The sequence below is a fragment of the Styela clava genome, chromosome 13 (assembly GCF_964204865.1).
Source record: "Styela clava chromosome 13, kaStyClav1.hap1.2, whole genome shotgun sequence".
In the NCBI taxonomy this organism is placed as follows: domain Eukaryota; kingdom Metazoa; phylum Chordata; class Ascidiacea; order Stolidobranchia; family Styelidae; genus Styela; species Styela clava.
The window spans coordinates 8074122-8099319 of NC_135262.1; the positions used below are offsets into that span (position 1 = coordinate 8074122).

Consider the following 25198-nt stretch of genomic DNA (forward strand, 5'->3'; position numbering starts at 1 on the left):
CCCCCATCAAGTACATGCATCTGAAACTAATAACTGGTTACTAATCCCACACCCGACGAGAGGCCGTGGTTTGCCATATGATTAAGTCGTTTTATCTCATTCCTCTCCCCCGGGATATTTATATCCTATCCTATTCATTCGATATCCGCTTATAAGCAGGTTTGCATGCCTATAAAGTAAACCAGTGATTTCTCCCCCTTCCATCCCCGAAATTTTAAAACCCCATGATTTGCCTCTTTCATACACGTTTCAAATGATGCTATTTTGAATGAAAACGTGTTATTTATAAGTAAATAGATATCGGTTTTCATATATTCTATATTTGAAATTCTCTACTTTGTAATTTTGTTTTTGATAAATAAAAATATAAGACCCCCCCCTCGAAAATAAGACCCAGTGTTATGTTCGAGGTAACAAGGTAACAGAATCAGGATAACAAACAAAACCGCACTACTAACTTTTGATTGTTGCAAACAAACTGAAAGTTTTCGGAAGTCAAAATCACCACTGAGTTATTCAAATCGTACAAAATATTGCAGACGTTACTAGAAATTGAAAAATAGCAGTCAAAATTACAAATACAAACTAATCTTCACCCTCGTGCCTTTAAATATGCCTCGAGTTTCTCAACAGCTGCTGAATTTTCAATTGCAAAGTCACGGTCTACATGGGTTTATTCGTGCTGACACCCACTGGCACCTGACAGTGACAACTACAAGCCGATTTTGCGGAAGTAAACAAGGATGTCGCTGCGGAAAAATACCTTATCCGTTATCGGTCAACACCGCATCAAAGTGACTATAAATCGTTTATAGTCACTTTTCACCGCATGAAATATTCTTGAAAAGCTGAAAAGGGTCGAAGAATAACAAGAATAAGAGGTATGGCTGGCTCTTGTTGCACCGTCGGTGTACTGACAGTAACTTAAGTGTCCTCGGAGTTTGAATTCTATTTTATAGCATTTTTCTAGTTCGGATGCAAGAACCAATCTGTTTCAGCTGTGTGCAAGTTAGTCATCGATCTGTACGGTAAGCAATCTCTACATCCTGCAAGCTCCAGTTGAAAAACGGTTTTGGATTTGGAATTATCTTCTGTTCTCAGTTCTCGAAATGCATTAACCTTAATTCTATTACTGCAGAACTTTACATTACCGGTACATCCTGAATACGTTGAAAACAAGGACACTCACTTTAATTTGGTGATCGCAAATGTCAGAATATATAAGTTACCTATCCTGTATCACAGAGATGTGAATTTGAGTTAGACTACATTAAATTGATAGTCTAGGACAGGGGTTCCCAGGCCCTTTTCAGGACGACCCCAAAGACAACTTTCAATCGTCCAGTGCGACCCCAGTTCAATACATATATTTTCATGGAACTTTAGAGCTTCTTTTACTGGACTTTTGAGTTTGGTCAACAGTGATGTCACAATACTGCAATGAGCACTTACATTTTCCATAGCAAATGCATAGAGCGATGCCTATTGGCCTGTTTTACAGTAAGCCATGGTACAAACTGCTAAATTTAACATGGTTTGTCAAATCTCAGATATTTTGTACATCCATTCTCTACCATACCTCTGCGACCCCACCGACCCAATGACCTGTTTGCGACCCTACCTACCTCTCACTCCGACCCAATTTGGTGTCGCGACCCCTGGTTTGGGACCTGTATCCCGTTATCGGTCCTGCACATGGATGCGCACAAAACAATGATCAATCACTGTTCTTACTGTTAAAATATTGTCTTTCAGTCCTTTTTAATTATGTTGACCCTCTCTCTCTTCATTCACGTTTAATCAATCCAAAATCTCCATTTTCATGCTCGTAACTATCATAGTGGTGAGTTGCAACTGTTCTCCGCTTTCATCATTCAGACATTAGTTATCAAGACCGATACACAGGCAGACAATAAAAGTTTAGCATACTTACTTTACTATTTTTTCTTTTATATTCCATACCAGTCAGCCAGTAGATATTCTAACCATTATTGACTATACACTGTAACATGAAGTTTTTATCTTTGACAACACTCGCACTTGCGCTTGTAACTGCATACATTTGCAATACTGTCTGGGTGATGTATACTTTATGGAATCCTAAGGAATGCTCTTCACAAAACAGGGGAATGTGTTTGACCTCTTATGGTTCAAATAAAGTCAAATGGAATGTAAGTATTAAAGTATGGAAGTGAAATCCTACACATCATTTTAAACTATTATCAATAGCCAGTTTCGAAAGGCACCTTTTAACGAAGGCTCAAAGTGACTAAGAGTAATCCGGACTTATCATATAACTGCCAGAACTTATTATCATCAACAATTTTTTGTTAAAAGTCTTTTTTAAATTGTGTAGTTAATAATTTATAAGTGATGTATTTCTGTACTTGGATATTTGTGGGATTTTTTCATCTGCATGACATATTATTATTAATACCGATATTCAAAATTTCTAATTATGTTTTGGTAATCAGGCGACACAAAGAGATTCTAATAAGACTATCACTGCAAAAAGCTTCCAAACAATCGGTAATCATAAAGCAAATTTTTGCGGCACTAAATCATTTTTTCTTTCAGTTGAAAGTGTATTGCACAAAGAAGAAAAAGGTTTCAAATTATTCGAAGAATGATCTTGTATGGGAGTTGAAAGATGTTGATTTCCAATCAAAAATTACTGAGTAAGTTAATCTGCGCATTCCTGGATAGGTACTGTTGTTTGAAATCAAAATGTCCCCAGCCCCAGTGCCGCAGTATAATCAGATCGTAGCTCCAGCTCGAGCTGATCTCGTTTCTACTTCAACATCTTGTCTCCAGCTGGGTCCCCATAGCCAATGATACACATTTGGTTTTTCTGCTGCCATGAAGCATCAGCCCATTCGCATTTTTGCGGCAGTAGGACTCAAACCATGATGAGGTTTTTAAAATTAAACTGGAGCCACTATAATTTCTGATACCTCTGGCTACCATCTTCATCTTTCCTAATCCTGGTTTTTGGGAAATATTTGAGATGTGTAGAGAACCTGGTTAACTGATAGTAAACTATCTTTAGTAAGTTACTAAGAGTTTAGAGACCTAATGCAATTACTGAGATAACATTTTTGCTATTTTTTCAGGAGTGTCACAATTCCTTTATCTCTACCTAAACATTCAAGTACCCGACTCTACTTCCATGTAGTCGTGCATGAGAACGAACAATCCAAAACTGGAGAATTTTCAGTTCATCAATCGACTAATATCACAAAGTATTCCAAGCCATTAACATATTTTAAATTGGTCGATGACAAAAATGAGGTGATTATCTCTTTTTTTTTACCTTTTTCAATTTGTGTTTATTTTTTATACCCCAATGATTGACCAGTCATATACAAGATGGAAAATGATGAATGATTTTATATGTCCTTCCTAACAAGTAGTTCATGAACTATTTTTGCACACAAAGTTATCTTGGATATCATTTTGCCAAATTGCTGTCATTTCTGAGATGAAAAATTGCTGTTCCAATTTTCCATATCAATAACTATGCCACCACATGGTTTTTCTGTCATTAAATTTTATGATTTAGTGCAAAACTAGGATTGATAAATTCTTAGTACAAATTATCACTTTGTGTCAATAGATTCAAACCTTGTGCTCTTATTCAGAATAGATCACAAATGTTCTTTTTATTATCACACACGCTAGGCACTTTATTACTTGCTTTAGAATTTCAATCACAGAGTCTCTTAATCTTATTATCTTAGTATGACATTATTGATCATTCAATACTATAATTTAGACATTACATTTAATAATTAAACTATGAAATATTCATATTCACAGACAAAATCAAACTCAACAGATCAGGTATTGCATTGGAGAACCAAAATGAATGTTCATGTCATGCATCCGTTTTTCAACTTCGATCGAACAGAATTTCCTATGGAAATTTTCAAATATATAAAGTAAGATGGGAGATAATTTTTTTTGAGTGTGTTGATTAAGGAAATAAAACTAATAAACATGGTCACAATGTGTGGGGTTTTCAGACCTTTGACTCAACATGAGTGGGACTCGAGTCATCTTTTATAGGAGACTCGAGTCATCTATATTAAAGGAATTGAATGAATGAACTCATACATAACCAACAGTCAGAGGCATTTGATTGATTCAGAATAGTTTTGAGTAAGAACTGAGCAACCCTCTCTAAATAATCTCTAGCTAAATAAATATATCTCATATAATGAAATTGAGGAACTTCTGGGATGTAGATTAATAGAGATTGTATATCCGTTTCCTTCCCAAATTTGTACCAAAACAAGATTTAGTCGTAAATTGCTCAAGATAATGTCAGGAAGTTAAAACTCTTGCTGATCGAGATCAGATGAAACTTCATAAAAATATCTTTGTGTGCAGCAAGGCTTTTAAATCACATGGACTGGTCTTTATTCCTGCAAGTGCATTCTTGCATTATTAGATGAGGTACCATATATATAGTTAGTCTGGCGTACGCGTAACGTTAACTGATAGCCGCAAAGTTAAAACTAGTAATCTATTTTAATTATTTATTATATTCAAAGGCAAACAAAAAGTGGAAATTATCTTCCAGTCTTATTCATAGATGAGCTGGCATATTTGAAGTCTGATTTAAAGGTAGGCTATTTAGTATTTTATTTTAGTATATAATCAAACACTTCAAGTTAGTCCCCATATTAAGCTTTTTGGCTCGATAAGTAACCTCTGTTTCATTTTATATTTCTGCATTGTTTCAGTATTTAATTTTTTCATGAATTAAGGGATTTTCTCAAGCAGCAGTTTTATTTAAAAAAATTGTAAGCCGTTCAAACTACAGTCTCCATTGTGTATTGGTGTTGAATCTTTGACCGAATTAGAGCATTTTTATTCTAAAAAACATTGTTTGAATTGCTAATATCAATTTTGGCTACACCTGAAATAGTTCACTCGTATGTGATAATTCATATAAATATAGTATCACTAAAAATAAGTTTTTATATATCTGTATTTCTAAATACATTAAATTTAAATCCCAGAGACTTTCTCATAAGCCATTCTTTGATTGCAGGTAGCTTTTCATCTAAGTTTCTAAAATGCCTCTTTGTTATTCCATAATTCCATAATTTCTAACCCAGTCAATAGTTATTTATAATAATTGTTATATTTCAGGAAATCAAGCAAGACATGACAAACATCAGTGTTGATATCACATATTCTCCAATATCAATTGGAAAATTAAGATTGTGGACAAATCTACTTGTATCTATGCAATCCATGAGAGAGCTAGGTAAAATTTGGAGATTATTCCAAAGATGGTAGAAGTCATTAGAATTTGGAAATCTATTAGTCTAATGCTTGATATTTCACCCCAGAGTTAACTTGTTTTCTATAATTTCCGCCACCACTTGGCGTCACACTTGTACCTCAATCGTATCGAGAAACTCATTGCTCAGCCATGATTCAGTTATGTCTGCAACCAACTTTTGTCATTTTAGCCGTTAGGCAATTTACGGTGGTCTTTTAATCTATGTGTCTGTATTTAATTTTAGCATTGTTAACTTATAATTACCGATTTGCATGAAAGCCCAAAAGCGCTTTTCAATAGATTTTTCATATTTTGAACATCTTAACTAGGTAAGGTCAAATAATTCACCATTCCAAATACACTCTGTATGAAATATTTTCAATACAGCTTATTTTGTGAAGCTACCCATATTGTGGAGGCAAACAATGTAACAATTTAAATTTGACAGTATTTCTAGAAGCATCCTTAAATCTATTGTGCATGCAAGTTATCTACTGCCAATGAAAAACCCATTCTACAATCATAATCATTGCTACTATTCATTGTATGATGTTAAACAAGGAAAATCGCAACCAAGACCTTTTAGAGCAAAATTTCATATAATATCATGCAACGAATTTCCACTACTTATAATTTTTTAGATAAAATTTTTTCATTTTTAACAGGATTTACAGAAGAAGATACTGAACAAATCCGTGGCTTATTTACAGATACAAATATCATGTTTTTGGCTTTAACTTTTTTTGTTTCAACATTTCATGTAAGATTTATAGTTTTTAACCCATTTTTATGAGCATATATCTTTTGTTAGGATTCACATAGGATTAGGATTTTACGAGGGAAAGTCAATAAGATGACTTAACCATATGGCAAACCACGGCCGTTACTCCGGTTAACAGTCCGTGTCGGGTATGGGATTAGTTAGCCAGTCATTTGTTCAAGATGCATGGACTTGATGGTGGAAGAATACGTAATCGACTGTGGACCACCCTACGATGACGAGGAGTCCAGCAATCTTCTCCCACATAATTATCCCCTATGATTTAAACCTGCGAACCTACGCAGGGCAATCAGAGGTGCGGGGGTTAGCGTATTTCCAATGCTTAGCACGATGAGCCACATCGTTGAGGTTGTTCTATTACTTAGTTTAAGTGAGAATTATTCTGTACGGGTTGGAATTCGTCTTTACATAGGAGTCTATTTTGAATAAAAATCAGATTATCCTCAAAAATGATAAATTTTACCGAAATTTCTTTCGAAAGAAATTTTTTCGAATATTGTTTGAACAAATTCATTTTCATTGTATTTCAGCTTTTATTTGAATTTCTTGCGTTTAAACATGATGTGCATTATTGGAAGGAAAGGAAAACAATGGAAGGTCTTTCATTAAATACTGTTATATACAGGTAAGTTTTCTGTATTAAAAAGTATATTTCTTAATCTCTATTCTCAAGTAAAGTAATTATCATATTTCCCGGCGAATAAGTCGCTCTTCTAGACCCAAATGATTGGGGCCCCAAATGGCCTGATTTTTTTTGGGGGGGGGGGGGTCATCTTATTAGGCGAGTATGATAATTTTCATTTTTTTGGTGTCGCCTTATCATGTATTAGGTAATGTTCTTTTATGGTGGAGGCAATTGCGAGTCAAACACAATTAGATTAAAATTTAAAAACAGTTTGAATCCCCGTAGTTATTATGGATTGAATATTACGCTACAAGAAAACGTAATTTGAGATTCCGATGTTGATGCGATTTTACTACTCCGACTTATTACTTACTCCGAGGTTATATTATCGGGTAGACTTATTTGCCGGGAAATACGGTATTTATATGTGCAATACATATTGCCAGTTAATAATATTTCTATATGATACCCTTCAATACTATTTTGTTTGTGTTTGCCCAAAATTTCTTTTATGTGTGACATGTATTCTTAAAATTTATCCTGGCCATCAAATTTTGAATAACATTTTTGTATAGATACAAAACAAGTAAATCAAATGATCTGGTTGGTGTTTTTTGTTTCATTAAACGACTTCCAAGAAATGAAGATTTAGTACAGTGCTTCCCAAAATGAAGAGATAAATTGGCTTTTGTAAGCAGTGTACTTTTTTATTATTATTATTTTCCTATTAGGTGTGTGAGCACCTTCATTATATTTCTATATCTGATGGATGAACAAACTAGCTATATTGTCTTAGTACCTGCTGGCATAGGATCTATTATTGAAATATGGAAAGTAACGAAGGCATTAAAAGTTAAAATCATTAAAAATGGTTGGAAGTTTTCAGTGCAATTTGGCACACTTTCTGGAAAGGAGAAAACTACTGATAACTATGATCACCAGGCAAGTTTGATTTTTTTTAGTAAAACCTAGGATATATCTATATCTTATTTATGTAATTTCTAATTGTTGCAAATCTCAGAATGTGAAAAAAGGATGAAAAACTGAACTTTGCTGGGTTTTTTCATACTATCATAGAGATCCAGTATACAGCTATTTCATCAATGCAATTTAGCTTAACGTTGTATGGCATGAACTGCATATTATTATGACTAATATAATATCACCAGAAAAAAAAAAAATATATATATATATATAACTACATTTAGGCCAAGATAAAAAGTGGATTAACTTTAATTTTGTTGTTGAAAGTATACATGATAAGTTTGTTTTAAAATTCTAATATCTGTTTTATACAGGCAATCAAATATCTATCCTATATTCTTTATCCATTGAGTGTGTTTGGAGCAATTTACTCGCTCTTCTATGTCCCTCAGAAAGGGTGAGTAGAATGGTAGTTAACTTATAAGTAAACATTATTGAAAATATTCCCCCTCTCACAATATCATAAACAATGGGTCCCTAGGGGAGATTTTAGGGCACTCCCGTTACCCTAGTATATGTACTAGATTAGGGTTAGGCAATCATTTTATTCCGATTTTCCGCTTTCTAGTGTAACTGGAACTATTTTAGTTCTATTACGAGTGTAGCCGATCGAATAAACCCTTATAGGTTTCAGTCTCTTTATACAACTTGATGAGAAGTAGGCGAACAAAATTAGTTACCTCCATATTGGTACATACACTTCTGAAGTGCCGATTTTAATACATTGAAGTTACAGTATCACACTTTCTGAATATTGTCATAGGGACATACATATTTTCTATATGATTTCAGTACTTTGCGAAATATTTGTTACTTCCTCATATCTAATGCATTATATTCTAATTTCAGATGGTACTCTTGGGTGATCAATAGTTTAGTTAATGGTGAGTATATTCTCATTGCCTTGGAAATATATTAATTTTTATTAAATTATATAAGTTGGTAATAGGCAACCCGTAAATATGAATTAATATTTCAATTTTCTGAGTCTTCTCGAGATTTTTTTGTTATTGTTGATACTATGTATGTAAACTCAAACTTACATCTTTTTTTATACAGGTGTATATGCATTTGGATTTCTATTCATGTTGCCACAACTTTTTATCAATTATAAATTAAAATCGGTAGCACATTTACCATGGAAGGCATTTACATATAAGGTATGATACTTTGGTTTTTCCTTAGGATTGACTACGCCTATTAATAATACAGTTTCATTTATTTAAAATTCACAAAATATTTGATTTTACTCTTGCTGTAATTGTTCTTATTTTAGGCATTCAACACCTTTATTGATGATGTTTTTGCATTCATTATTAAAATGCCGACTAGTCATAGAATTGCTTGTTTTCGTGATGATGTCGTTTTCTTCTGTTACTTGTATCAAAGATGGTAAGTTGGTATTTCATTTTTTTTAATCAATTTTTTGTGATACAGTCTACTTTTATCATGAATTTTAATCATTTATTTTGTACAAATAAATGTTCGTATTTTTAAACCAAAAGTAAAATGATATTGATGAAAGAGTTGCGCTTGTGGAATTTATTTCTCTGACTTGTGTCCTACCAAATTGTCCACCAAAGAAATCTATTTACAACTGTTAACTTGTCAGTAGTTGTAGTCATTTCCATTTTCTGAGAATTGTCTTTGAATTAAAGTGAGGATTTGCTTTGAGCAAACTTGTTAATATTTTGGGATTTCATATCTGTTTTGCGCCCAAATGGAAATAGTTTGATCATGCTTATATTTAGTTAACAGAAACGATTATTTGTTATTTCTTTATGTATTATTAGGTTATATCCTGTGGATAAAAAAAGAGCGAATGAATATGGCATATCTTATGAAGAAGACAAAAAAGAAAAATAGTTTCCACTGTTCCGATGAAGCTTTTCCTAATAGTTTTATACATCAACAGTGTTTGAAGCTGCTTATTTATATTATTTTGTTCCATTTGGTCTAGGAAATGACTTGAAGCGTGTACTCGTGTTTGGTTACTGAATTAAATTTTAATGGGGGAACTCGGATATTTGTATTGAACTGCAGGTCCTTTCTACTTGATTACCTTCTCTTCCGGATCCGTATGTGGTACTCACCACAAGGATGCTTGAACAAGATAGTAAATTTTTAGTATTTAGAACTTCTTTTTCGAATACCTCATCAGCTCTTGTTGATTTCAATATATGGACTTGTTTCTGTCCCAATACTTATTGCATAAATTATTTTGACACATTTACTGCTCTGTCTAACCAAATAAATTCAGATTAAAGAAAAGCATACGATTGATTCGTTTTTGAAATTTGTAGCCTTAACCTACCTTATGAATGAAAAAATTATCAATCAATGAACAAATTAAAGGGCTTGGCTTTGAATCCCATGTTCATAATTATTAAGTGCCATCGATTTAATGGACTATGTGGTTCACATAAGCTGGTTGATTATTGTCCATTGCATCAGAGGCTAAATGGTTCCATTCCATGAATAGGTACAAACATGCTCATCTCCATGTCTTGCACCACAACACCAAAGTCCTGTGTACTGAAATTTTTTCTCTCTTTGCAGAGTTTGTTACAGGCAGAAATTTTACTTTCGTGAATTAACCAAAGTTTTGGCAATAATGGTGCAATACTCTTATATCAGCTTTTTTATATTCATGCCCTTGGTATTATCATAGTGTTCTACTTGGTGTCCGAAACAGTGCAATAAGGCCTGGTCACATAAGTTTCTTTGTTAGATGCTGCGGTTGGTTTGCAAATTGTAGGATTTGAGTTGTTGGGCTGGAGACACAAATATATTGTAACCGGACGCGCCATACATACACACAGTAGATTCGTTATTCACTGTGCTACACTGCCGTTAGTTATACTTGCTGTGGAATTTTACTGGACTGTGACTTGTAATACTGTGTCGAGGGTTAGCTACGGAAGTAGATTGACAACACCGCCCAATAAGCAGAAATAAGACCTGTTGAACCTCGAACTCTACAGAGTTATCTAATAATCTCAATACACCGAACAAGATTTCAACTCACTCGCTATGAAAGTATATGAACCTGGCAGAGCATTTATTAGTATTCAGCTGGACCTACCCACACTGGCACAATGACAAACACACCTCATTGACTAAAGTTTGATTGAAAGTGGACACCAGCGTATAAATTTTATTCCTTCACAGTGGGAAAGTATTGAAACATAGCAATTTAGATACTGAAGAGCATGGTAAAAGAAGATTTCCATGAAAGGCAGGAATACATGAAAGATATCAACCCAAATCAATACATAATGTGCATGCCTGAGTGTGAAACTGGAATTCTCAACATTGAAAAATGACCGGTTTGATTGAATCAGAAGATGACCTTTGCCCCCCTCTCTCCTGGACAAACCCATTCAATAAACTCTTCCTCCATGCTAGATGAAATAGGTTCTGGTGAAACACTTGGTACGAGCACTCGATCGTGATAATAGGTATATACTTCAAGATTCCGTTTCCTAAAATCAGAGAATTATTCATTTGTATTTTACAGTTGACATCTTCTCTGGTGATTCAAAAAGACTTCTCTCTCATAATAGTTTAATGAATGTCTTGCAACCCAACCCAGTCACCCCATCTACGTGGCAATAAAGTGGGTAGACTCCAGCCATCCCCAGAACTGTAGCTCCTTACATATAATTGGGAACGGCTCATGGAAATATCAATAGACATGTTTGCCTTTCAAAGAAATCTTATGACACATAGCAATTCTCAAGTACACTGAGTTTGCTGAAAAGACAAGCATGATAGAATAATAAGTTCATCCCTTTAATTCAAAACAGCAAAATTATGGGAAGCATATACAAAACACAGAGTTAACAATTTTATACATGACCAACATAGCTTACTGTACCAACCTGCAAACCAAGTCGACCAAGCAGTCATCAGGCATATTGTTACAATCAGTCAAATCTAAAAATTCCAGTCTAGGTAATGTTTTATCCAAATCATTCAACCATTTATCTCCTTCAATACCGAATAAACCAATTAGCGACATCCGTTTCAGTTTTCTGAACAGAGAAGAATATAGATATAGTGTATAATGCCAAAATTCTCATTTAAATGCAACTATAGATGTGGAAATTGGTTTCAATCAGTGTTGAGTAGAGGTTGCAAAAGTGCGACAAGTCGAGTCATTGATCATCCAAGTCTCGAATCGAGTAAATGACTCAAGTCTCCTCAACTTCTCCCAATAAATAGAAAATAAACTCCTTGGGAGTCATAGTAGATTTTATAAACAACAATGGGTTAGGTATCTATGAGTGAGGTGATCAAATCAAGTATTTGAAAAGAGGGCTTAAGCCTGGCCCTTGACACACCCCAAAACACTGATGCAGCCAACTTCAATTATTCGCACAACTATATCATTAAATAAGAGATGACTTGAAAATAAGTTAGAAATTCCATTTTATATAGTACTATGTGATATAAGGGCTTTAAGAGATAATGATAGCAATTTGATGTTCAAGATAAATATGAACAAATTTAGTTTATATTTCATTCGCAACCTATCATACTTGCAGTTATCAACGACTCCACACATTCCTTTATCAGTGATCTTCCAGCACCAATCTATAGTGAGAAGTTCGAGTTGTGGGCAGCTTAAAACAGGAAATTTTATTTATAACATTAGCGGCTGAATTAGGTTACTCAACATTCATTTATAGCAGCAACATCTTGTGTTAACTCCTATCCTGGCTTATATAGCTGCCATTTGTTGTTTTATGCGAGCTTGACCACAATGGCAGGTAACAATAGTTTTACTAGGCTATTTTGTTTCCCTCTTATTGAGGTTATCTGGAAAGCCCAGATCTAACTATATTTATAAGAGTATACCATATCAGAAAATGTTATCCTAGAATATACTATGTTGGCTCAATCATATGGTGAACCACCACCGGTTACCAGTCCGTGCCAGTTACTTGCTCCAGATGCATGGACTTGATGGAGTAAGCCTGGACCGACCAGTGGTTACCGTAACCAGCCTGTGATGGCAAGGAGTCCAGTGATACTCTCTTACATAATTATCCCTCACAGGATAAGATCTGAGTGTGAAACAGCAAAATGTAATCAGAGGTGTAATAACAAGCGTGTTCTTAACACATAGCACTATGTGCCAACTGCCGATGGTTCAAGATTCCAGTTAATAAAAAAAAAAGGCAGATAATTAATTATCAACAATACCTGTATGACATAGAAATAAGTGCATCATCATCCATGTATTCACATTCTGTTATTGTAAAACTTTTAATATTAAATATAGAAGACGAATGAAATAATTTGCATATTGATGCTCCGGTGAGGTTTGAAGCTTTCCTGAATTTCAAACTTTCAAGTCTATAAAAATAAGAAGTAAAATTATTTTAATGCATATTTATAAAAAAGGGGGTTCTTAATTTAATCAAACCAAAAGATTTAAATGATGAAAAAGAATATTCAAACATTCAAACATAATATGGTTTTTTTTCCTGTTCCTTTTATATTTGATTGTTTCTAGAATCAGTTGCCGAACTATGAACTCTTCAGTCTTCACTGTCACTAAATACAGCTTTGCTGTGTTTATTTTACAGATATTAAACAAACTGTGTTTTTCGCAAGTTTCAAAACTTGTCTATCCAAAAAAATAAACACTTCAGGTCTTCATGTGGATTGACTTAAACTGCTTCAAATCTTGCATCAATCAAAGTTTGCTAGCATCTGATGCATAGCATATATTCAGTAGCTCTCAGTTTAACTTAAAGTTGCCCACAACTTTGCTTAGATATGACTCATATAAAAGTAATAAAACTCCTTTACTTCTGGGTGGGTGTGTCTCTACTTTGAGCAAATTATTTATAAATAAGTTTCATAAAACAAGGTAATAAGAGCAATTGTTTGCACTTTAAACCAATTTCATGTATAACATCCCTCCCTTATTATTTTCACTAGAAAACTTACTTATATCTTCCTTGAAACGAATAAACACTGATATCGGAGAGTGATTGACAAAAAGAAAGCTCAAAAACAATTAATCCTGGTAAATGTGATGTTGCAAATAAAACAAGGTCATCTGTCATTTCTTCACCATCTAGAATTAACTTTTCCATTGAAGGTTGATGACGTATGAAATTGACCAAACCACTGTAGATTGAAAATTCAAGAGATCAGACAGACAGTAACTAAAAGTATCATGTGCAAGTGATATGTACAGGAATACATACCAAAGATATTTTCAAATATAAGAATCAAGAATATTTTTTAGTTCTATGGTCTAACAGCCACGGTGCAAGCCCACCACTCACCCAGAGTATAATAAATTGGGTATTTGTTAATAACTTCTACAAAAATGAAAAAATTTATTAGATTTTGTTTTGCTTCAACTTCTGTTTGTGCATGATTGTACCCGAAATTTCCTGATCTCGAAACTCAAGGCATGAAAGATACAATTGCAAGCGTTGCGCAAAATCGTCACAAATCACAAACACACATCACTATGGGGATTTTTCTGATTTTTGTTGCAATTGCAGTTTTAAGTTCACCAATTGATTGGGGAATGTTCTGATACACCCCATCCTTCGAATACCCCCACAGATAAAAAATATGATGTGTTCAAGTCCAATGAGGTGAGGGATTGACTGAGTTGGGGATTGCCAATTTGAGTCTGCGAATACAAGTCTGTCTCCTATGCTTATTAAGAGGTGAATTGGAACATTTTCTAGAGAGAACATAACTTATGTGTAAAACGTCCTAGATTCCTGGAATTTTTGGGTACAATGATGCACAAACAGAAGTCCAATTAGAAAGTAAATCACCCTTATTTTGGGTCACCCTGTAGAAGCGAACTCAAAGTTTTACTAACCTTTCAGTAGTTCGCATTACTCCGTCGCAACTAAGTTCTTTAAGATTAGGAAGATGATATAAATATAATAAGAATTTGTTCGTCAATAAGACACAGTATGATACACACAATTTTTTCAGCTTAGAAAGCAGAAATATTTCAGAAAAATCATCATCTGCGATGCAACTAAAATGAAACAGAAAACGAAAATAGGTATGAAAAAAGTATATTATCCAGCTATGGTGTTTAATCTTCTTACAATTGGAAGAGATCACCAACTCGGACAAAGTAAAACAGACAATTGGCTAGAAAAATCAGAGGCAAGTGACTAGAAAAATCATTTGAAAATAATGCATTTTTTAGAAGTTTTTCCCACGCCTATTCTATGATGCATTGTCGCTTGGTGGCATCACGCTTTTTTACACAAGCTGTCTGGACATTCCACTTGTACTATTCAACAACAATACCATAAACAAGCATCACTTGGCCATATGCCAAATAAAGAAAATCAATATGAAACCAGGGTATGTTAGAATCGGCAGTCTAAAAATAAATCCTACCTGCAACCTTCCAAGCAAAGAGATTGAAGATTTGTGCAATGTTTACAAATAGTTGATAAATCCACATCATCACAGAATCCAATATCTAATTCCTGCAAGTTTGTGCACATGCACAAATACTGTAAAGTTGTGTCTTGTAGCCCACAATCATTAAAAAATCTGCTCATCTTTATCGAGTATACAAATGAGTGGAATATCCTTAATATTGTTTCAAAATCAGAATTAGACACATTCGAAGGTGCCATATCACCGTGTTTTTCAATCATAACTTGAATATCCTTATGCATTTTATGAAAATCAATGTCCCTCCATAGTGAAGTGTCACGACATAAATTATTCCATCTTTTGCAAACTTTGCATACATTAAAATACAGTTCCGCTTGTGGTAAATATTTTAATATATTTAACCATATTTCTTGAGGTAATGATAACCAGTCAACATTCTCCACAAAAGGTTGTTCAGCACATCTGCTGTCGATCAACGAGACAATCTCTGATGACAAATTACAATCATCCCCCATTTTCAAATTTTCTATTTTTGTCCATTGGTTATCAAAACAGATAAAGACTATCAGATTCTGTGATAAGATACAGAAGAAGAAGTTTTTGGAAAGTAATATACAAATTAGCGATTTAACATGTCTGCATGTGCTTATCAGGTAGCAAAAATTGTTGAGCCAGGCCAACTAGAAGTACGTACGGCAGTTAGTGAACATGCGCCAAATAAAATAGTATAATATTCATCAAAACAATAAACCCTGAATGATCTGCTGGGGCATGTTCACAACACGACGTAAGTACTACAGCACCGGTATTAGGGGTCTTCTGAAGTACACGCCGCAAGTACTTTTTGGGTGACGTACTCAGGTGGGGTTAGGACTATTGGGTCTGGTATAGTTTAGTACCACATGCACTTCTAGTTGGCCTGACTCAACCATTTTTGCATATGCCAATCTTAACCCCCACCTGACTACGTCACCGAAAAATTACGTCATTTCGACGTCACATTGGCGTAATAACCCCACCACAAAGTGTGCAGATGGTCGCCCAAACGCGCAGACGATCACCCGAGATCGAGCAATCAATTTCTCCCGTTTTCTCGTCACAACAATCACGATAGGAGAGAGATCGCCAGCTTTAGCAAGTTTGTTATCGGCGGCGCGGATGCCATTTGCCCATTTCGGGCGATCGTAATTATACTTTGGCAATCCCTATGACGTGATGGTGACGTCACAGTGACTTCATTTTTGGATGACATAGTCAGGTGGGGGTTATGAATAGCATATGCAAAATTCGTTATGCTACGCCCACCGGAAGTACTTGTGGTACTATACTAGACCCGATTATTCATGCAGCAAACTTTCCTATGTTCGCCCATTGCAGTATTGGCTATATTACTAAGAAATGTATAAGATGAAATGATAAACGTTTCAACAGTACAGCAGTAAAACACATAATACTGTAATAATATTGGCGCAATAAGACTAGGAAACCACCCACCATCCATATTATTCAGTTATTGATAAATCAACCATTTTCACCAACCTAAACAAACCTGCAAACACCAGACCACTGGCGGGATTGTAGAGTGCAGAGCAGATCAAGTCCAAAGTGACTATAAGTCGTGTTGTGCAGGGAAGCCATGATTGATGATTTGAGTGGGATTTTCCGCGATGGAGAAAAGGATTTATGTGTGAGTGAGGAGTTGGTTTTGACTCGATTAATGACTCAATTAGATTTATTTTATGTGATAAGGTTTTTGTTGATTGAAACGATTTAAGTTCATTATTCTTTCATTCAATAAACTATCTATCTATCTATCTATCAATATGCGTCGCCCGAGAGCTGCACGATAGCCATTTTTCACGTAAACCCTTCCTATTGCCATTTGTTTGTCTTTTATTATATCGAGTTCAAAAGCAAAACCTGGGGCCGTGAATCAGAAGTTTAGGTTGTGCACGTTTAGGAGCCTGTGAGTGAATAGGCAATGGTGATGGTATCCTAGCTTCAGCTATGGTAGGTAATTATCTCTACCCAAATAGGCCTATATTGCGTCTGTTTAGACAAAATCCTAATTAAGCTCAGATACCGTAATTACCGGAATCATTTTAAGGTTAATTTCAATTATAATTTTATTAGGTCCAAGCCCAATTGTCTGATATTACTACAGAAAGTCAGCATGTTGGTTTATGTCAATTATCAGATTATTGACACAAACCATGTCCGCATGTTGTATAACTTGTATTCATAACTCAGTAATTGCAGTATTGTGACTGATGTTTGCCTTCTAATTCTGCCTGAAGTTGTTTCATACACTGATGCTGATGTTCTTTCCGCAGCTTTATTTTGAATAATCCATGTTGTGAACCCATCACAAAAAAGTGGGGAGCATTTCGCTTTTACCTTGATCATAACGCATAAGCCTACTACTGTACTACAGCCTGACAGCGGTGGTAAACTACAGTCAGACAGTTGTGTGATCTTAAGATGGCGTTTAGTTTTGGCAATAAAACTGCTGGAACTGGATCATTGTTCGGGCAAAGCGGCACAACTTCAGGTAATTTTATGATTCATATTACGGTGCTATAATAAACTAAATACAGAAATATGTTTTGATAAAGAAAGCAGTACAGTCGGTTTAGTAGGCCCACATACAGACATATGCCATACGTATTTGCCATTGAAATTTAGAACTTCATGTAACCTCAAGGCTGCAATTTGCGAACAAAATTGAAATTTATTCACTAATTAGTGCAGTGATGACAATTCTACATGTTTGTATTAAATACCCGACTGTTAGTACTGTGATTTGCGATTTTTTGTGTTGTGTTATTTGTTAAAGTTAAAACAGTTCAAAAATTGGCATTCGTTTGGTGGATGAGCTGAGTTTCTTGTGATTTTTGACTTTATTACCCTTCTGGCAGTATGGTTACCTACTCCAGTACTCTACTTATTTGTTTGCTTAATTTTACTTTTTCAATTTCCATGTTTCATTTTAAAGTAGTCAAAAAAAATCAATGAAAAAAGAATGTTTTGTTTAGCTAAATAGTAAGATGTTGCTTTTGAACCACATAAAACCTGCTGTTACTTGGGATTTAAACATTTACTATTCCAGGACTAAAAACTGTGTTTTAATCACGCTTCCTTTATCTTGCATTTCTTCAGGTCTGATGGTATATTTTTTTATTTTACAGCTTTTGGGGCTAAACCTGCCACAACTGCTTCTGCTTTTACATTCGGAGCAGGATCTTCTTCAGTCACAGGTGAGAAAAATTGAATGGTTGAATCTTAGTGTACTTGTTTGTACTTTTAAACATTATATTATGAGTTTTATTTTTTTGCTATGAATGTGGTGATGTAAAACAGGGGTGTGCAAAGTGAGGCCCGCAAAGGAAAATTTTGCTGTCGAATTTATTATCTATGCCTATGACGTTGCAACGTCCTGACAGCAAGGCAAACAACTTGATTCGCAAAGCTGTCCCCTGCTGAGCAGCGAACAATTTAAGAAAAATATGGAGCAGACGCTAATGAACTTGTAAGAACAGGCAATTGAAGTTTAGGCAACTGGCAAGCAGTTTAGCAAGAATTTATATTATAGATATACAAGAGCTAAATGAGTTCTGGTTTCAATGTATCAATTGATTTTGTCTAAATCTAATCTAGAATAACGAAAACACCAAGATAACTTTCTACATTTAAAAAAAGTCGTGGCTTCAACTTTGGCAATATCATGCGTTTCAAACCATCATTTCGGCAAGGAACCTCTAATGATGGCATGAGATCAATAGCAAAAAGACACTATTTTGTGCCTGCAACTAATAGAAAGCCTACGTTAAATGGTGGTGTGGCTCGCGGCTCCACCCAAATTGAATTGAAATTATTGAAATTTGGCCCGCCTGAGAAAAAAGTTGCACACCCCTGATGTAAAAGATTGAAGTTTTTTTATTCTTGATTTCATTTCATATTTTATATTCAATGCTTGGATCAAATTATTTATTAAAAATATAAATTATTTTGTCAATATGAATTAAAAAATTTTTTTTTATCTCAGTAAAGTTAATGCAATTAAAATGTTGTTATTTTCAAAATTTTATGTATTATTATCAAGTGATTAAAAATAAAATGAATTTCAACTTTTGCCAAGCCTATGTTGGTAACCGTCTTAATGCCCAATATAAGGTATTCATATTTTTGCAATTTTGTTCAAAGGTTTTGGAGCCAAGACTACCGCTAGTATATTTGGGGGAGGAAATACTGGTACTTCAGGTTAGTGTGTATGTGAAGTTAGTATATAAGTATATAATGCATGGCAATGACATAGGACAATCGAAACTTGACATCGTGGGACTGCACACAATGATAGCGCATGAAAATAAGAATATAAAATAGATGTAGTCTTCATTAACTTCCCATGTTTGATGTGAGTTATAATTGGATAGTTTTCTTCACCTAACGTTATCTTTTTATTACATCTAGCATTCAGTGGATTTGGAAAGACGACAACAACTGCTTCTACAGGATTTTCAACAGGTATTCAAACCTGATCAGAGAGTGTTTTTTCCACTCATTCATATTCATGTGTTACCGCAATGCTCTTATTCTGGAAGCCCGATTAGAGAGTATAATATCATCATGTTTTTTTTCACATGTAGCCTATCTATGTCACAAATGATTCCCTTTAAAAATTTGTCATCCTGACCTGATCATCTGTCATATGTAAATATAGTCGACATCCTCTATTTGCAAAGATGTGAATAATTCAGTTTTTTTCAGCCCTGAAGTTAAGTTTTGTTGTGGTGAACCAATGATTCTTTTCGATAAATGTTATTTAGATCAGGGTGGTCCAAGGTCGTGGGCTCCGCGGGCCACAAAAATATTTTGGCATTGGTCGCGGGCCACAATAGTATCAAGAATAGGTAAATAGTGCAGTACAAAACAAGCACTTCTATTGTGTAAACACATAGTTATCAGGCATTGCCAACCAAAGCTAATGAAATCCGCATTCGATTTTTAGTTTTCTATTATGCCTATATTGTTAGCAAATATCCCCAACCAAAACGATAGAAATCTAGGTAACAATTTAAACTGACCATCACATCATTCAACTTTGCTAGTTGCTTCAGCTAGCCATCATACTAGTCAATTCAGTCACAGTGGTAATATAACAACAATATGTCAAACGATTTTTCTGATTTATTTTATAAGAAGCAATTTAAAATACAATATTTTGATTACTCTTCGAATGCGGCGCGGGCCACAGATAATGAAGCGGCGGGCCAAATGTGGCCCGCGGGCCTGGGTTTGGACCACCCTGATTTTAGATTCCTTTTACTTTGACTGTTAGACATACACTTTTGTTTGAGCTGCTAGTATTTTTTCAATTATTTTTAATGAGTATTTATTTGAATTTTAGGATTCACTTCAACTTTAGGAGGAGGTGGATTATTTGGAGGAAATCAACAACAACAACAGCAGCAACAACAACAAGTTCAAAACAGTCAGGATCCCGGAACTACACTTCTTTTAAATACAGCTTCAGCGCTGTCTGCTCCTATCGTGTTTGGTGATGAGAGAGATGCGATTCTCGCTAAATGGAATCAGATTCAAGCATTCTGGGGAACTGGTAGAGGTTTTTATCGAAAAGATGGATCACATGTGACTTTTACTCCAGAGAATCATTTCTGTCGCTTCAAGGTAGAACATTTAATAGCTGAATGAAATTCGTCCTTAAGATTTTGTATCACGATTTGAACATTTTCTTACTTATGACGAATTTCTTGTTTTTGGCCAATGGCCATTTCCGTAATGTTAACCGGTTCTTAGTTGAAGATGGTATAAGATTGTGATATTTTTCAATAACATGTAATTGCTTTTAGATTGACCAATTAACATCTTTTTTATATGGCGTATTTAAAAGTTTTTCACTCTGAACAAGGCACTGTATAAGCATCCACTGCTAGTGCTAAGCAAAGTGCTAATATACAATGAAAAGACCAATATCTTCCCCGTTTGGCATTGCCTCCTCAATTTAGTACCCTGGGTTGGTTGTGTTCATGGGATTTTTAACCTGTGAGACTGTGATATAGTTGATGCAGACGTTTTAACCACTAACCATCGGGATAAATATCGAAATCAAAATTATCATGTTGAGATCTACATGCTTTTCAACTGCTTATTTCGATGGATCCTTCATTTGGACCAATCAACAAGATATTTATTTAATCATTATGTCATTCCTGTTTGTTAAATTCTAGTAAACAACTGATGTTTTTTGAATTTCTACAAATCTTAATTAGAGTTGAATTATATTTTCTCTCAGGCAGTGGGATATAGCTGTCTTCCAAAAACGAAAGATGATGAAGGACTGCTTGCAATCGTGGTGAATAAAAAAGAATCCGAAATTACTTCAGTCGGAAATGATAAAATATCAAGCGTTATTCATGGGATATTAGAATCAAAACCCAATTTGTCAGTCAAAGTGGATTCCGTCAGATCGCTACCAGGAGACAGGTATGTATGATACGTTTTTCAAAAATGGATCAGCATTTATATTTCTCACATTATAGATATAAGCCTTTGCAAATAATTACAGCAATTGGATGTGATTGGTTGTTTATAAAATCTGTAAGTTTTTTTTCCCATTTTACTTATTTATCTATCTATCTTTGCAAACAAATGTCTCTATACAGAACAGAGATAACAGTCTATGTAGAGGAGCAGTCGGCTGCCACTGGCACAATTAAAAGAGTACCAGCATCAGAACTCCACGCATTCGTCAGCCAACGTCGTATACAACAGCAACTGCAACAAAATATGGCTGCAGTATCATGCATGCCCAGAGCGGCTATGAGACCTGAACAGATTAAACAGATTTTGGAAAATCCTCCATCTGGTAGATAATTTTAATTTAGCTTTATTTGTGTTTTTTCATATCTTGCTATTTCCATATTGTTGTTTGATTTAGAAGTATTGGGATTTGGGTAGGTTTTTATATTTATTCCATAAGTTTGAGTTAAATTGATAGCATGTATGTTGGCATATCATGCCTGTTGACATAGCTCCTTTAAAGACATTTTGTTTGAATCAAGATTTCTATGGGGACAATTATGTTCTGTCAATTCACGGCTGTACTATTTACAAGCGACTCCGGTGTAAGAAAAATTTTGAATCATAGGAAAGCAAGTTTTGATAACGAAAACTTTGGTGTATGCGAGCTTTCGTCGATAAACTGTTAACTCATTGTTTTTGAGGAAAGTTTTGACTACCGGTACTTTAACCTCTAGTCAAAGTTGTTGATTGGAAATTCTAATTTTTACTCTGGGGAGTTATAAATGTAACTCTTTTGATCGACTAGTTGTGACATTATCTAAACCACAGAGTTCGTGCATCTGTATCGATTGACAGAATAACTATTCCCATATCCAACCTGAAATAATCAGAGGGGATTCTGCGATTCACCGTCCTATAGCAATTGATTATTGGTTTAAATTCAATGAACTTTATCACACAGCTACGTCCCCCTCTCCAACTGAACTATAACAATAGTTTGTGCCTTATTTTAAAATTTCTCAATACTTTACTTATTTCAGGAATCGATGCTGTAATATGGGAGCAAGCTAAAGCAGATAATCCAGATCCAACATCCTTAATTCCAGTTCCAATGATTGGATTCAGTGAATTACAGAATCGTCTCATGCATCAAGAAATGATGGCCAAACAACATCAATCACGTTTAGATGTAAACCCCTTTTATTTTCCATTAATCTGATAATAATTTCTATTGCATAAGTTTTTCTATATTTAGAGAAATCACAAATCATTTGTTTTTATTATTGCTGGTAATGAAGTACAAACTTGAACCTTTTTTGTTCTCAGATATTAAGCAACAAATTACATGATCTTCAACAAATGCAAGTAAACGCACAATCAATGATTGAACAAAATAAAAGACAATATTTACAACTATCACACAGAGTTCTGAAGGTTAGTCTTTTTATTCTCAACTAATGGATTGTTGTACCAACTAGTTGGGGTTGTTGCAATAGAATGGCATTGGTATGAGCATAAAAGTCCGTGGAATGCCAAAAGCTTATAGTTATATTTCAATTTGTAGTGATCACATGATAGTTTTGAGAGTATTGCTAATTGTGCAATACGTTTGGAACACACTTGTCATGGGTTCGGATGGGGTGTTACTATGTGCGATGAGGATTACTGGACTCCTCTGTTTCATATGGATGTGGCTCGGGTCTTGCTTCCTCTACTTTCGTCAATCCATGCATCTGAAACAAATAACTGGGGATCTATTTCCATATGCAACATGGACAATAATCCTACCAGCTTCTTCAATGATAAACATGAGATTCCTTGATACTACCGACCACAGTAGAAAAATAATTCTTGTTCGTAATCGAAAATGTACATGCGAAATTGGTATTACCTTATCAAACATTTCACTACGATACTGCAATAAATACGACGCTAAACGACAAGTAATATTGCTATCTTATTAAGATAAAAATGGGTTTCTATTTACACAAAATTTATAGGTGATAATTGCACAAGAGATTTGTAGAAAAGCAGGATTCGCTATTCAACCTGATGAAGAACAATTAAGAGTTCAGCTTGAGAGTATATACAGTGAATTGAGTGCTCCAACACAATGCAGAGTGAGTTCATTTTTACAAAAAATTTAGATTCTATGCCAATTTTTCTGGTAACTGCTATTATTGTTTTATCCTTTATACACTTGATTTCGTTTCCAGTTGAGTCTTAGTTTAACAAATATTACAAAGAAGATAAAGTTAATGGGCATGATGCTATGAGCAGGCTCTGCAGAACTTAAATTGCTATTGTGCTATGGGGCTGCTTGTTTCGGGCTCTGTTAGAAGCAAGAGTGTAATCTACCTCAATGATGTAATTTCAATATATAATTTACATATCACAGGGAAGACTAAATGAAATGTTATCACAAATGCGAATGCAACATCATCACAATACTTTGGCATCATCTCTTACTTCCGGGCAAAATAGAAGCGACAGAGAAGGCATCTTAGACGATGAGGCTTTATCGGAGATTAAGCTTCATTTAAAGAAACAACAAGAAGGCTTGAATACACTTATTGGACTATTACGAGAAGATTTTGAGGATTTGAAATTAATGGAACATGGTCTTACAGATGAAGATGCATTGGTTTCTGGTATGGGACAAACAGGAATGAATCCCACTGTTGGTAGTAGAGGCTCAGCATATAGATATTATCGATGAATCTGAATGAAATTGCGAGTCACAAATTTGTTTTGTGATGACTACCATCACGCTGAGGCTAAGTGATACAGATTCCATCATTTCGGATGGTAAAGTGCTGGTATTAGGTATGCAAATGCCATAACGCGAAGATTGCTTTCTATACTTCTTCGCTATTTGTCTGATATCCTGAACAGTATTGATATATAAGGTTTGGACAAAAACAGGTTGAAATTGAAACTATTGGTAAATGTGTAATGTTTTGGGGGTTTACTGGATGAAAAATCAATGAAAATTTGGTTCACACATGGTGTTTTCATCATTATGAACTTGAGTGAAGCGTTTTTTAAATACTATCTGCTTTGAGATATACCTAAAACTAATATATTGGCAATGTTAACAAGGAGCACTCGTCCGGGTCATTGTGGCCATACAGCGCACACCATAGCTTATGGTACAAATAAATATGGTATATATATACTCGATCAAAAATAGTTTGGTAGCACTTTACTTCTGAATAAAATACACTGTACATTTTACCAGCGATGAACAGATTCAGAGAATGTAACATTGAATCGATGTGCCAAAAAGTAATGTTCTTCAGCATAAAATAATTGAATAGCATCAATCAATCGATTTAAAGAACTATTGGTCAGTTAGCCCGAAATTGAGGTTCGTTAGCGTATTCCAGTTGAAGACTTCGTGTGCTTTGATAGTACAATAAAGTTAGAAGAAACTTGACATCCTAAAAAGACCTCTGATGTCCGAAAGAATCGCTTCAGACTGAAATTTGAATTTGAGCAACACAAAAATTCGATATGGCTAAAGTTCTGATTATATCACCGAGCCGTAGCCTACATT

General features: G+C 34.7%; 3 protein-coding genes across 5 annotated transcripts; 2 read left to right on the forward strand and 1 right to left on the reverse strand.

The window, feature by feature from the left end:
- The first annotated feature begins 1969 nt into the window (after window positions 1–1969).
- Window positions 1970–9962, forward strand: LOC120333354 (lipid scramblase CLPTM1L-like). Its single transcript, XM_039400760.2, has 14 exons — window positions 1970–2171; window positions 2578–2678; window positions 3114–3291; window positions 3820–3941; window positions 4557–4629; window positions 5161–5278; window positions 5962–6056; window positions 6608–6702; window positions 7434–7644; window positions 8001–8083; window positions 8536–8570; window positions 8746–8846; window positions 8963–9078; window positions 9480–9962. Exons 1-14 carry the CDS (start codon window positions 2010–2012, stop codon window positions 9550–9552), a joined length of 1563 nt encoding a protein of 520 aa, XP_039256694.1. The 5' UTR covers window positions 1970–2009; the 3' UTR covers window positions 9553–9962.
- Window positions 9963–10811: 849 nt separating this feature from the next.
- LOC120333356 (F-box and leucine-rich repeat protein 13-like) lies at window positions 10812–15690 on the reverse strand. Its single transcript, XM_039400763.2, has 7 exons — window positions 15091–15690; window positions 14552–14716; window positions 13651–13833; window positions 12898–13050; window positions 12231–12314; window positions 11571–11723; window positions 10812–11171 (listed from the first exon to the last, which is right to left on the reverse strand). The coding sequence occupies exons 1-7, from the start codon at window positions 15609–15611 to the stop codon at window positions 11027–11029; spliced, it is 1404 nt and encodes a 467-aa protein (XP_039256697.1). The 5' UTR covers window positions 15612–15690; the 3' UTR covers window positions 10812–11026.
- A 1029-nt stretch (window positions 15691–16719) lies between these two features.
- On the forward strand, window positions 16720–24743 carry LOC120333352 (nuclear pore complex protein Nup54-like). 3 transcript variants are annotated; one of them, XM_078119293.1, is made up of 12 exons: window positions 16720–16783; window positions 17430–17647; window positions 18285–18353; window positions 19300–19356; window positions 19567–19620; window positions 20504–20784; window positions 21410–21600; window positions 21780–21982; window positions 22680–22828; window positions 22966–23073; window positions 23640–23759; window positions 24038–24743. In XM_078119293.1, exons 2-12 carry the CDS (start codon window positions 17578–17580, stop codon window positions 24356–24358), a joined length of 1623 nt encoding a protein of 540 aa, XP_077975419.1. In that variant the 5' UTR covers window positions 16720–16783; window positions 17430–17577; the 3' UTR covers window positions 24359–24743. The 3 variants fall into 3 exon arrangements, with proteins under 3 accessions (XP_077975419.1, XP_039256690.1, XP_039256691.1); XM_039400756.2 differs by lacking the exon at window positions 16720–16783 and adding an exon at window positions 16970–17106; XM_039400757.2 differs by lacking the exon at window positions 16720–16783 and adding an exon at window positions 17088–17106 and having other exon boundaries at window positions 17531–17647.
- Window positions 24744–25198: the final 455 nt, after the last annotated feature.

Excerpts from the sequence above, each read along its gene's own strand:
- LOC120333352 (XM_078119293.1), top strand. The coding sequence starts at position 17,578 with ATGGCGTTTAGTTTTGGCAATAAAACTGCTGGAACTGGATCATTGTTC. Across the intron at positions 19,357-19,566 it reads AGGAAATACTGGTACTTCAG|CATTCAGTGGATTTGGAAAG; the intron begins GTTAGTGTGTAT and ends TATTACATCTAG. Across the intron at positions 20,785-21,409 it reads ATCATTTCTGTCGCTTCAAG|GCAGTGGGATATAGCTGTCT; the intron begins GTAGAACATTTA and ends ATTTTCTCTCAG.
- LOC120333356 (XM_039400763.2), bottom strand. The coding sequence starts at position 15,611 with ATGGGGGATGATTGTAATTTGTCATCAGAGATTGTCTCGTTGATCGAC. Across the intron at positions 13,834-14,551 it reads GTAATGCGAACTACTGAAAG|TGGTTTGGTCAATTTCATAC; the intron begins GTTAGTAAAACT and ends TTCAATCTACAG. Across the intron at positions 13,051-13,650 it reads TCGTTTCAAGGAAGATATAA|ACTTGAAAGTTTGAAATTCA; the intron begins GTAAGTTTTCTA and ends TTATTTTTATAG.
- LOC120333354 (XM_039400760.2), top strand. The coding sequence starts at position 2,010 with ATGAAGTTTTTATCTTTGACAACACTCGCACTTGCGCTTGTAACTGCA. Across the intron at positions 2,679-3,113 it reads TTCCAATCAAAAATTACTGA|GAGTGTCACAATTCCTTTAT; the intron begins GTAAGTTAATCT and ends CTATTTTTTCAG. Across the intron at positions 3,942-4,556 it reads GAAATTTTCAAATATATAAA|GCAAACAAAAAGTGGAAATT; the intron begins GTAAGATGGGAG and ends TTATATTCAAAG.